At 33.2% G+C, this 13,267-nt stretch overlaps 1 protein-coding gene across 3 annotated transcripts in view; it reads left to right on the top strand.

The window, feature by feature from the left end:
• VTA1 (vesicle trafficking 1) overlaps positions 1-11,969 on the top strand; it is a 68,154-nt gene extending 56,185 nt beyond the window's left edge. For all 3 annotated transcript variants that reach the window (XM_036871432.1, XM_036871434.1, XM_036871433.1), the window contains 2 exons: positions 4,093-4,173; positions 10,869-11,969. In XM_036871432.1, coding sequence (XP_036727327.1) covers positions 4,093-4,173; positions 10,869-11,014 — 227 coding nt within the window. In that variant the 3' untranslated portion in view covers positions 11,015-11,969. The remainder of the gene's footprint in view (positions 1-4,092; positions 4,174-10,868) is intronic.
• Positions 11,970-13,267: the final 1,298 nt, after the last annotated feature.

Below are 13,267 nucleotides of genomic sequence, written 5' to 3'. Positions count from 1 at the left end.
ATAAAGGTCCAGGATGCACTTTTATCAAAGGGAAATCCTTAAGATAGCTGAAAAGAATAGTATGTACTAATATACAGTTTTTAGTTCTTCCACAGAAAAGCAGAGGGTGCAAGGAGGGCGGGGATAGTGATTGTTTGAACAGCCAAGTGTTTACCTCTTTGTGCTTTTACCACTGTGTAATATCAGATAGAGGCAATACAGCCTATGGTTTTTTCTTTCTCTTGAAACATGCTTTTCAGTCTGTAAATATTGAAGATGTCAGTAATAAATCTAAATAGATTAAAAGAGTTATTTTAGAATTAATGCTAGCCTTTTAATTATAAATGCAGCTCACCTCATAAGTAAATGAAAAACTTAGCTCTTTTATTGTTGTTCTTTTAAGTGACAGAAGTACTGCATTTGAATTCTGCTCTACAGCTTTCAAAGTGGTTTATATTCTGGCCTAACCATTTCTTCTATCAGTGCTATTTTTCCATGATTATTCTGAGGTTTATTTAAGCCAATCTTCTTACATTTGCTTACAGTGTTCCTCGTAGTTAGCATGTCTTTCTCTTTCTCTGCCTCTTCAAATGCTACTGACCTTCAGGGTTCTGTTTAATACTTTTTACAACATCTTCTAGAGTTTTCTAACTAACACCCATTTCTCCCTTTTCAGAATCCCCACCCACATAGTCAGTAGAACAATTTAGTACTTAATTAGAAATCATGTAGCATTTAATTCTTGAATATATATTAATCTCATCAAATAGCCTGTGTAACAACCATCCGCTAAAAAATTAACCAGAAGTTACTTGTTAACATTTCTTTTTGTTAAGTAATAGAAAGAAAGAAATTTCTAACACAGTTCTGCTTTCCCCCAGGAATGTTTTTATGGTGACATCATTCCAACATACTGTAGTCCAGGGGGCTGCAACCCATTCACAAATTGACAATTGAAATCTTTCCAAATCAAGAAAGAAGGAAAAACAACTAGATTTGGGCATTTCAAAAAATAAATAACATAAACTAAAAACCATTTTTACTGATTTAACAGATATTTATGCACTTAGTTGAACCTGTATGCTAGGCCCCCGTGGGAACATGTCATGATGGCTGCCAAGAACACAGGCCTTGGTCCCTGGGCGTGGAAACAAATGAGAAGCAGCATCTTCTGACTGCTGCATGAGGCGTGTTGAGCAGCCTGTGCTGTCAGTTCAAGTCTTGGTTGAATGACTGTGACCAGAGTTCTTAATAAAATGCAGATTACCTGTGTTTTTTTTTTAATATCTCTCAAGTAAAATTTTACTACATAACTAAATTATCTCTCTGTAAATTCTGTTTTGTTCTTGTTAAGTAATATTACCTACTTAATTAATCATCTGGAGATGTACAAATAAGCATTTAAAAATTAATGCAGGAGGCTGACCAAAGAAAGTATGCCTTCTCCATAGAGAAAAGGGTTTGTTAGGAGAATTTTAATTCAGGCAGAAGCACAAATTACTTAGTAAGGAATGGCACTGATATCCAGATTGTCTGTCAGATGGTTGTCAACTTATCCTTTTTTCTAAAGATCTGTGTGAAGAATATCTATAGTCACCTACCTGTGTTTTTATGCTCAGCTGCTTCAAATCACTGGACTTCACCAGGTAGTCTCAAGAGCCCTCTCAAATCTTGCATTCTAACTTTAAAAAATACATGTTATGTAAATTATGTGCCTTTGAAAGTTCAAGTTTTCTGGGGAGAATTATGTCATATGTTTATAGTTTAATATATTTTGTAAGCATTTATCAAAATCAAGCAAAAGATAGTCATTGAATTGGTCGGTTTAAATTTGTATGTCTCCTGACTTTGCAGTTATACTTCTGTAATTTTTTCCTGTAAATATATTCATGCATATACATGTTTACAGTGTATAAAAATATTCATGTAGTATTAGCTATAGCAACAAAAGTTTGGAAAGAACCTAAATGTTCGTCAGTAATGGATAGCATTATAAATTGTGGTTCATGCATGGAATGGAACACTATGTAGCCATTAAAAAGAACAAGGAGGATTAGGGACTTCCCTGGTGGTCCATTGTTGAAGACTTTGCCTTGCAATGCAGGGGGTGCAGGTTCAATCCCTGGTCGGGGAGCTAAGATGCCACATGCCTCACGGCCAAAAAACCAAAACATAAAACAGAAGCAGTATTTTAACAAATTCAATAAAGATTTAAAAAATGGTCCACATCAAAAAAAAAAAAAAAAAAGGCGGATTTAAATATATTTAATCTGGAATTATTGCTAAGGCATATTAAGTGAAAAATGCACAGAATAGTACAGTATGCAGACATATTACCATTGGCAAAACATACATACTAAATAATGCGTTCTCCATAGAGAGAGGAGTTTGTCCGGAGGGTTTTGATTTAGGCTAGAACACAAATTTCTTAGCAAAGTACATTTATTTCCTTGCACACACACACACACGCTCACACTGGCCTGGACACACACATGTTTGTATGTGCATAGAAGGGTATCCTAAAACTAATGATAGCCCTCAAGTGACCTGGAATAGGAATGAGAGGCAGGCTTTTCACCCTTTTTTTTCCTCTCTCTCTTTTTCTTTTTTTTTTTTTTTACTATTTAAAATTTGTACTTGACTTTTCATCCATACCCCTTTGTACTTTAAAAATTTTTGTTAGTTCAATTTTTAATTTAAAAAGTAAGATTTTCGGGGCTTCTCTGGTGGCGCAGTGGTTGAGAATCTGCCTGCCAATGCAGGGGATACGGGTTCGAGCCCTGGTCTGGGAAGATCCTACATGCCGCGGAGCAACTAGGCCCGTGAGCCACAACTACTGAGCCTGCGCATCTGGAGTCCGTGCTCCGCAACAAGAGAGGCCACGACAGTGAGAGGCCCGCGCACCGCGATGAAGAGTGGCCCCCACTTGCCGCAACTAGAGGAAGCCCTCACACAGAAACGAAGACCCAACACAGCCATAAAATAAAATAAATAAATAAATAAATAAATAAATAAATAAAAAAGTAAGATTTTCATGACTTAATAGCACCAAGCCTGTAAAGTGAAACTAGTTTGTCCTAAGACAAAATTAAATGAGCTAAAATAGTATATATTTAAACCATTTTTTTTCCTTTGGATAGGGATTGAGAAGATCCTTCACAGTCAAGACTTCATAGCTGCAGAACATATTTCAGAACTTCAGTCAACCTTTGTGAAACCATAGCTCTAGAACTGTCATTGGCTATGTATCCGTGACCCTGAAAACGTCACAATTTGTTTTCTCCCTCTCTTCTGTCCCCTTCTTCTTGTCCTAGTGTCTATCCTACTTTACCTTTACTACAGATTACCTATTCAGATTTAACCTCTTAGCTTAGGGCAGAAGAATCCTGTTTTCTATTTGAGTCCATTAATCAAGAGTAATCAACTTTTCCTGTTCATTTGCTTTCTTGTTAATTGAATCACCTAAGTCTCTTTTGGGACGTTTCAACAATTTGTGTTAATTTTTTAGATGATTAATAATCTTCAACTCTAGTATATTAGCATTAGTCAAGAATGCTAGTTATCCACTGAATGTGACAGTCATGACAAGTTCTAATAGGAAGTCAAAACTAATTGCTTATTGGATATATAAAAATATTAAAAACATATAAACTGGAAAACTGGAATATATAATTTGTAATTTCATTCATAGTGATGAAATGGGACTCATCCCATAAGTTAAACTAAATCATAATTATATCCCACCTTATCCCCAAAATTAATTATTTATTTAAGAAATTAAAAGGTAGGAATGGAGTCTGTTACTTCGACAGATATTAGGTAAGCTTTACTTGAGAAGCAACTTGAAGTATTAGACATGATAGCAAATGCAAAATACATGGTAAGAAATGTGTGGCCAATACATGTGTGTAAACACTCAAAATGTATTTTTCTGCATATTTCCTGTAACAGCCTCCACCATCAAATAAGTATATCAAATTTCAGTTCATTAAGGTTTCAAGAAAGTAATTAAGTGAAGTAATGAAATTCCTCCATGATCCTTTGAGCGCTTTCCTAGAATGTAACTGAGAGGTGTAACACTTTTATACCCATTTATGGTTTTCTGATTTGCAGGTGTAACAAGTAACACTATCCAGCCTACTCCACAGACTATTCCGGCCATTGATCCTGCACTTTTCAATACAGTTTCCCAGGGTAAGTCAGCTGTTTTTTGAGATATAGTGTTTCTGCTGTTTGGGGGCATTGTTTTGTACTTTTATCTTAGGAGTTCAGTCTATTTGAATGTCTAGGTAATTTGAAACACATTTCTTTGAACGCCTTTATAAACACTAGATTCTCCAGTAAACCAAGATTGTTTCTTATTATCAAAAATACCTAAATCCAAAGGCATTCTCTTTTTTTTTTTAATCTTTTCAACTTCTTTTTTTTTCCCCCACTTGGTTGTTCTGTTTGTTTAATTTGGTCTTTCTTATTCACAGTTTTCTTCATGTGTCTGATGAGATTAGTCCTTTTATATTTAGAATGAAGATGTTGATTGATTATTTTCAGTAGATGTTATTGAATTTCCCCCGATACTATGTCTGCAGGTCTGTTTCCCACTTGATTTTTCTGTTCTCCCCTGTGAGTGGGAACAGGCCATTCAGCTTCCTCCTGCATCTCAGCCGTGGATGAGGAGATCTTTTCTTGGAGGGGGATGGCAAAGGGTGTACCACACATACCTTGTCAGTCCTAGCTCTGTCCAGGAAGTTAATTCCACAATATTAGAGAGACATTCTCTATCTTTTTTGCCTAAGGTCTCATGTGAGAGATGGGAAGCCATTAAGGCTGAGGGTGTGCAGGTATGCAGAGGTTGATAGAGGGGGGAAGGATGTGAAACTAGTGCAGATAATTGTTTTAGACTGACTCAGTAAAGATCCCCCCGGTCCCACTCATACAGCTAGACCCTCTCAAGTTTCTCTGGATAGGCTCCCCAGTTGCCTCCTATATTACATGTTCTGAGTTGGGATTTTTTTTGACACTGTTTTATCTAACAGCATACCTTCACTTAATTTCTACTTTTCTAGAAGTTTCTTTAAATCTCTTGTCAATTATCCTTTCCAGTTTTTACACTCTTTTCTCTTCTCTGCTTTTCCTTCAATTTTAGAATTTATTTCCTTTTGTTTTACCTTATCATTTTAATATAGTTTCAGAAGGAAAAATAGTCAATTATGTATGCTTAGTCTACCATCTAGAACTAGAACCCTGGAATTCTTTACCCAACCAAACTGTCAGGTGTGAAGGCAAAATAAATATTATTAAATATGTAAGGATTCTGAAGTTTTGCCTACCATACACCATTTCTAAGGAAGTTATCAGAAGTTACTCCATCAAGAAAAGAATGATAACCAAGAAAAGAAATATGAGATATAAGAAATGGTGAAGTTAATCTTAGGTCACCTAAAGAAAAATTCCATTGACAGCTTTTCCATAGGCTTGAAAAGCAATTGCTCTAAAATTAGAACAGAAAATCAGAGCTCCCCTCCTTTAAGAAAAATCAAGCGGATTCCATGCAATATATAGAATAAGAAGCTGTAGAATGGGAAAGAAATGGATAAGAAGCTGTAGAATTCCTTTCCCAAGAAGAACGAAAAGATCCAAGAAAACATTTTAAATCGTACAAGTAGTTTCAAGTAAGAAGCAAACTGAAGTATGCCATGATTTTGAGCAATAATGGAATTATGAAATATAAGAAAAGGGATTTTGTTTGACTTGGACACAAGGAACATTCTCCTTGAAATGGCATAGGCTTATCACAAACAGAATACTTTATTCAGGGCAGAATATAAATCAACACTGACAAGTGAAGGTAGAGAGATATTTCTGGAAGTTGAAAGGTGGAATAAAAGAAAGCTGTTATTAGGACGAGTGTCCAAAAGTGAAATGTTGCGATTTTTTTCTAGAGTTGATGGAATGAGAAATAGAAGACAAAAGTAAGCAACTAAGAAATTTAAAAGCACTAAGAAATTTAGAAGGAGATAGGGTAGGAGAGGAGGAAAGTGAGGTAAATTCTTTACCTTTCATAGCAGAGTGTCAGTAGATAAAGCCTAAAAACTGATAGATCAAGAAATGGTGGTATAAGCTTATCAACTGGGGTTAGGGAAGTAACCTAGAGAAAACAAAAAATAGAAATAATTCAAAAGTGAAGTGGGGAGGGGCAAGGTAGATGACTTATTCAAATGTATGAGTTACATTAAGTTTATTCTACTTTTCCTGGTTTTATTAAAAGCAGATAAGTTATAAAACCTAAAATCAAGAGCTGCAATGGCCTTTGAGTCCTGAAAGGCCTAGTTTACGAGTATGTGTATGTTTCATGGGGGAACATAGTGCTAAGGTAAGAAGAGTAAAGAAACTATAATAAACTAGCAAATTACCCAAGAACATAGTGGAAAATGTCTATTAGTAGACAGATAACCTGCCCAGCAAATACTATATTCCTCTGTTAAACTTGTTTTCCAGATTCCTCTCTATAGTCCCATGTACCTGTAAAAGCTCTCCCTAAAATATGATGTGAAAATATCTGAAGCAGACTAGACAGAACGGTGAAACAGAATAAAGAATCCAGAAATCGGGCCACACAGTATGGGAATTAAAATAATGACAAAAGTGGCATTTGGATCAGTGTGGCAAGAAAAAAAACATCAAAACTGATGTTAGAAAAAATATATATAAGATACTATCCCCCAAGTCCTGTATCTCATTTGGTTGTATCTTAACAGGTTGGACTAATGAAAAGTAATAAATTGCATACAGCAAAAGATTTCCTCTCCCCATTATATTGTTAAAATGCAACTAATAGACCAGGAGGAAATCAATACTTAAAAAAATAAAGAATTACTGTTCAGAGCATATATAAAGAGCTCCTGCAAATAAATAAAACTTAATAGGAAAAAAAAAAAAAGAGAAATAAACATAGGGAATAACTCTTGTATGCTGTTGGTGGGAATATAAATTGGTAAAGCCTTCTTCAGTAGCATTCTGTCACTGTCAGAATTGCAAATGTTTTTTTGACTCAGCTGTTCCACTTTTGGGAATCTATCTTAGAGAAATATTTAGACATGAGCACAAAATGTATTTACAAGGATATTTTATTTCAGCATCACTTGTATTAGTATAAAACAATTTTAAGTGTCTATTAATGAGAAATTATGGTCCATCTGTCCTATGGAATACTGTGCACATATTTTAAAAGGTTAAATACTTTTGTAATGAATTTGTGGCTCACTCTGAAGAGGAGAATAGAATTGGGAAGAAGGTAGGTATTTGAAGTACAGTATTTACTTTTTTAACTTGTATATACCTGATAGTATTAGAGTGTGAATAACAACTTACCTCTTAAAGGTTTTTTAAAAATTAAATGGAATATATGAAAAATATTTAGCATGGTTCGTGACATAATAATATTCTGCCGCTAATCATTACTATTGCTGTTGCCATTATTAAGTGATGTGTCCTGGCGATGCCTGGATTTAAGGGATCAGTACTGTACTTTATATTTACCTCCAAGATTTACTGCAGGGAATCAGATGATTCCCATATGATTTTGCCTATGCCTTCCATTCAAGTCAGAGGATAATTGAGTACACTAGGATCTGATTATCCAAGGTCCTTCCCATGAATTTCTAGTTAAGTAGGGAAAAATCTCTAAAGACCCATTTTGGAAATATTTACAATTAAGTATTCTATCTTCTGTCAAGATTAGATAAATCAACCTTGGAAATAGATGCTTCTAGCAACTGAGCATGCAGGGATTTCTCTTTATACCAAATAATGTTACCTTTGATCCAATGCTGACCCAGGCTCTTTCCCCCGGAATAGAGAACTTAACTGATGGCTCTACCTCTCCTCTGCCCGGTTCTTGTCCTGCCCTGTGAAGGGGAGAAGCAGCTCTGTTATAAAGACAGTCTTCTTGAAGGCATCTGGAACTTATAAGCACAGATTTCAAAAAAGAGATATTATATTAAATTAGACAACCTCTCTAATTCTTTTTTTTTTTTTTACAGTTGGATTAGCTGTATGTGATTTTTCTTTCTTTTTTTTTTTTTTTTTTTTTCTAATTCTTTAAACACCTTTTAGGTCCACAGTGTGCTCTCTCTGGTTCTGATTATGGCTTCTGGTAAATTTTAATGATAGAAAAAAAACCAGCTTTCATTTAGGTGCATTAAGTAATAGTTACTATTTTGAATATAAAATCAGATAAACTGAAATTGAACAGTTGTTCTCTTCCTGAAATGTGTTTTCCTTTGTTATGTCTTTTTCACTTTCTCTATTTAGTTTTTAAATGCTAATTTAAAAGAATCCTAACTAGGAAGCAGATTTTATTTTTATTTAATATAAAATTTTAATTCATGCATTTTATTATTAATGACTTATAGATAATATTTTTAAAGGAAAGAAAGCTTGAAATATTACAAAATAGCAAAAGTAACTATTTGACATGGCTTTTTAAGTTCTTTATATATTTATATATATATTATATATTTATATAGAATATTTTTATATATTCTACATAAATATATATTTACTTATAAATATTTATGTATTTAATTGGTAAAAATAAACTTTAACATCTATATAAATCTGTAAATTACATTTTGCATCTAAATCTGTAAGTTGGTTATCATCTAGTTATTACATTTTATAAGATAGTTACATAATTTGTCATACATGCTGTAAGCTATATATTATGTATCTGTAATTATAGTTTTCTGCTAAGATATTTTATTCACATTTTATAAATATTGAAATTGTTATTCCATGAAAAAAAAATGCAATATTTGTGTTTTAAAATAGTTTTATCATTAGTAGATAAGTTTAGTTTATAAAAACTAAAATAGTAATGGAGTTCTTACTACTGTACACATTTATATTTTATTAATAAATAAGTGGTATGTCAGCAAAACAGTGTTAAAGCTGATGCTGTAAAAAATAAAATTAGTCCTGAGCATTAGGGCTTTCCTCCAGCAAGTCCAGTAAATTCTGGATAGATGTCTTACATATTTAAACATTGCCTGGAGATAGAAGAATAGACTATTAAAGCATAAAATGAGTAGTATTAAGGTAAACTTAATTTTCAAAGAAGTCTCACTCACCTAGATAATATGTCTCACTCACCTAGATAATAGTATACATCTAGGTGACTAGAGCCTCTCAATATACTTTGAAAAAACATTGATGAATCGTTCAAAAAAAAAATAAGCAGAAGTGTGCCTGACTAAATTGTCAAAAGAACTGCAGAACAATTGTTTTTTAGGTTTAATGGGTAACAAATGCCAAGTCACTAAAATACTAAAAATAGAACTGTGGAGAAACTGTTTTTTGTTTTTTAAATATATAATTACATTTTACTAGTTTATTCATTTGTATTTCTTACTTTTAAGCAAGACCAGAATTCAGGGAAATTAAAATAAGTTCTGTTAAAATTGGAATGTGTAATCTCTGATTCACAACAGTAAGGGCCAACTCTTAATATAAGCTTTAATAATATTAATTCAACAAATATTTGAAGGCTTTGTATGTGTAACACACTGGGCTAGTTACTATATGTAGTTGTATAAGTGCATTATCTTAAAATCTGAAATTTAATTAATGGTTAAATCTGTGTGAACTTTTATTCCTTTTAAAATGTGGGAAAGAATTTAAAGTACAGACAGCTTTTTTATATTCCTTTGTTGAAGTTATTCAGCACTTACACTGGGCTAGAAGCTTTAGGATGGATACATTGTTTCAGTATCCTTTTTTGAAAATTTTTAGAAAATAATAATTTGGATAAGAATTTAGTATCAGAGTACCTGGAATTGCTACATACTTTGAAGTCCTTGCCTAGGGAATGTCAGAGTTTTCATTTTATGCTGTACTATCTGGCAAAATTAAAAGCAACTAAAAAAAGTAATTGTATTTATAACTACAAGCTTATAAACAGGATCGATATGTATTATATGTTCATTTAGAAACAGAATCGAAATATATTATCTTTTCGTTATGTTGTATGCCCCCAGCCTTCTGACCAGTTCTCCTTAGAATCCTCATAAAAATTTCTAAAGAAAATGGTATTTATTTCCAAAGATAAGACACAAAGTCAGTTTTTAATTTCACCTTTAGAAATATATATTCAAGTATATTCAAATCTTAGATTAAATGAAATGTTTTCAGTGTGTTTTTTTTACCCGAATTATTTAGTTGGGCTCTATCCATATTAATCATATGTGTAACTAGAAAACTTGCTGGAATAAATTTTGGACAAATAATTGGTAAGGGTCATTTACATGTTTAATTGTGTAGTTTAATGACATATCTTAGTTAAACCTTAGAGTTTTGTATATGGACAGCACAAAAATGCAAACTATTTTCATGCTTAAAAAAAGTTAGATGACTTACGTAACTTTTTAACATAAAGTTTGTTATTTAATTTTTTTTTGAGTTATATTTATATTCTAGTTCAAATGAGGGTTGAATGGTTTAGTCTGTGTGTATTTATTGTTCCATGAAAAGAGAGGCTCAGCAATTCTAACATACACACCAAAGCTATTTTCCTTGTTTTATACAGAATATAATTTTTTTGCAGTTGATTTGCCAAAATATAAAGGCTTCCAGTTTATGACTTCTGGTAGGAAAATCTTGCTCATATAAGTTGTTATGTATTGACATCTGTATGGTTTATATTAGTAATTTAAAAATTTTAAAGCATAAAGAAACTTTATTCAAATACAACTGGGGATTGGGGGAAAAAACCTTCCATTTTTTAATATAACCTTAAACATTTTCTATAGTCTTGAATATAAGCATTTACCTAGCCTAAAAGAACGCTTCCTATATTCTTTGTAAATATCTTAATTACTCTGTTTTTCTCTTAGGAGATATCCGACTAACACCAGAGGACTTTGCTAGAGCTCAGAAATACTGCAAATACGCTGGCAGTGCTTTGCAGTATGAAGATGTCAGCACTGCAGTGCAGAATCTACAGAAGGCACTCAAGTTACTGACTACAGGCAGAGAATGAAGCCTTTGTACAACATCCATGCATTTTTGGCTTAAAGAACTAACAGTCCACAACTCTATCTTCAGCCTATCAGGAGCATATTTTAAGGAAGACTTCAGTTCCATTGACTATAACAATGGAATCTGTGTCTGTGTATCAGATTCCTGTTGAAGCATTCATCAGCAGCCTCAACCAGTTTTCATTGTCCATTTAGTGGATTCAGTAGTCTCTGGGTAGATAGGGCTGATGTGAGCAAGGTCCTAAAAATGCCCATTTGAACCCTGCTTGTTCAAAAAATGAAAACACACTTCTATAAAATGTATTGGGAATTAACTTTGTATCTTAATCTACATAAATTAAGGAATTTTTTAAACTATAATTTGGACAAACAGACCACATTACTTTGCTATAAAATTCTAAATTTAACTTTTAATAAAGATTGCCAGAATATTCTAGAGATGTTTTTGTTTTCCTCAGGACTTCTGAAACAGATACGAACATCCTAAACTGTTAGTTGAATCTGAAAGAGATTATGTTCAAGTTTCAATTTATATTCATGTTAAATATAGCTACATTAAAAGTTTAAATGTTCATGGAAGGAAATGTAATAAGGTAAAGAGGTAGAATCAGTTTTAGACGTAAGAGTAATGTTGGTTGCTCAACTGTTTTCCCTTATTGACGCTTAAGGTGAATTGGTATTTGCTTCCTAAGCAGTTTGACTGCATGTATTAGAGAATGAAAACAAGACATTTGTAATAATGCCTGGAAACTTGGTGCTTTGAGTTAAGGTTCTCCTCTGCTGCTATGGAATGGATTCCATAGAGTGTATAGTTATGAATGATGCAGAAGATTATAAAAACATAGACTCTCAGTTGTTAAGTTTATAAGTTATGTGGGAATTATGGACTTACTATGTCACCTGCATTTGTGCTGTTTAAAAAATAAATACAAGGATTCTTTTAACTAATTCAGTTTATCACAGAGCCAAATGTCTGTTTTGCATGCTAAAATTGTCAGTTTTCTAAAGTCATTATTTTTAGTTATAAGGATATAAAGAGAGAGAGAGAAATTTGGCAGATTTACCTGAAATTATCTGGTCCATTTCATTCATTCCACTAATATTGGGAATCTTTTAACATAGGGGTCAGCAAACTATGGTCCATGGGCTGGCCATTTGTGTAAATAAAGTTTTATTGAAACCAAATAATATCGATTTATTTATGTTTCGTGTTTGGTTGCTTTCCACGATGGCAGAATTATATGGCCTGCACGTCTAAAATATGTACTACTTGGCCCTTTAAGGAAAAGTTTGCTGACCCCTGTTCTGACAGTCTGTTTGAAAGAAAATGAATCATTATCTCATAATCTCTTATGTCTTTCTATTTTTCTTTGCATAAGTGTAACGTTATTTATATAGAGTTCGATAGAATGAATATTGACAGAATAAACTGTTCTAAATTATTGCAAAAACAAGCCCCCCAAAAACATGCCTCCTGAAAAACATTTTCATATCTTTCACAGCTGAATTCTCAAAACATTTGCAGGGTTCAACATTTGCATCTGGAATTCCAGGACTCTGATATAGTTCTATAGAAGTTTATTGAAATCGAAAAATGACTAGGGTGATCTTTCATGTTATAAAAGGTAAATGTAAAATACAGTTCAGCAAATTTTAATTCAAATCCTAACATGTCTGGCCACTAGGAAGAAAACTGTCACCTCTCATTTCACACCCTACCTGTTGCTCCCAGTTTGGAGAGCACATGGAGGGGAGAAGATGCCGTGGAAACCATGGAGTCCACTGAGAAGTGAGCTGTGATGTAGCAGCCCTCACCTGTAAAGTGGAGGGGACACCACTAGCCACCTCAGAGTTTGTTATGAGCACTAAGTTAGGTACTACACATGAAGTGCTCAGCAAGTAGTAGCATTCCATAAATGTTTATTGTTATTAATGTTACAATAATAATGTAAATTGTTAATCATTTGTTTCCTGACTATCAGGAAATCCCAGTTGTTTCTGTGGCCCATTACTTTAAAATGCTTTCTTGCATGAAGGGATTGAACTATAAAGATTTTTTAGCTTTTTACTTCCGCATATAAAATCTGACAGGAGAAAGTTAGAAATTTTCTGATGTAACACTAGGGTAAATAGTTTTCAATTGGTCAGTCAACATGTATTTATTGAGCAGCTACTATGTGCCTGGTATCCTCATCCTTTGCATGAGGGAACAGCAGAAAACAAAAAAAAATCTCTGCCTCATAGAGCTTTATTCT

This window comes from Balaenoptera musculus, chromosome 12 (assembly GCF_009873245.2).
Source record: "Balaenoptera musculus isolate JJ_BM4_2016_0621 chromosome 12, mBalMus1.pri.v3, whole genome shotgun sequence".
NCBI classification, from domain to species: Eukaryota; Metazoa; Chordata; class Mammalia; order Artiodactyla; family Balaenopteridae; genus Balaenoptera; species Balaenoptera musculus.
The sequence above is the reverse complement of the archived record's forward strand: the minus strand, read 5'-3'. Positions and strand labels throughout refer to the sequence as shown.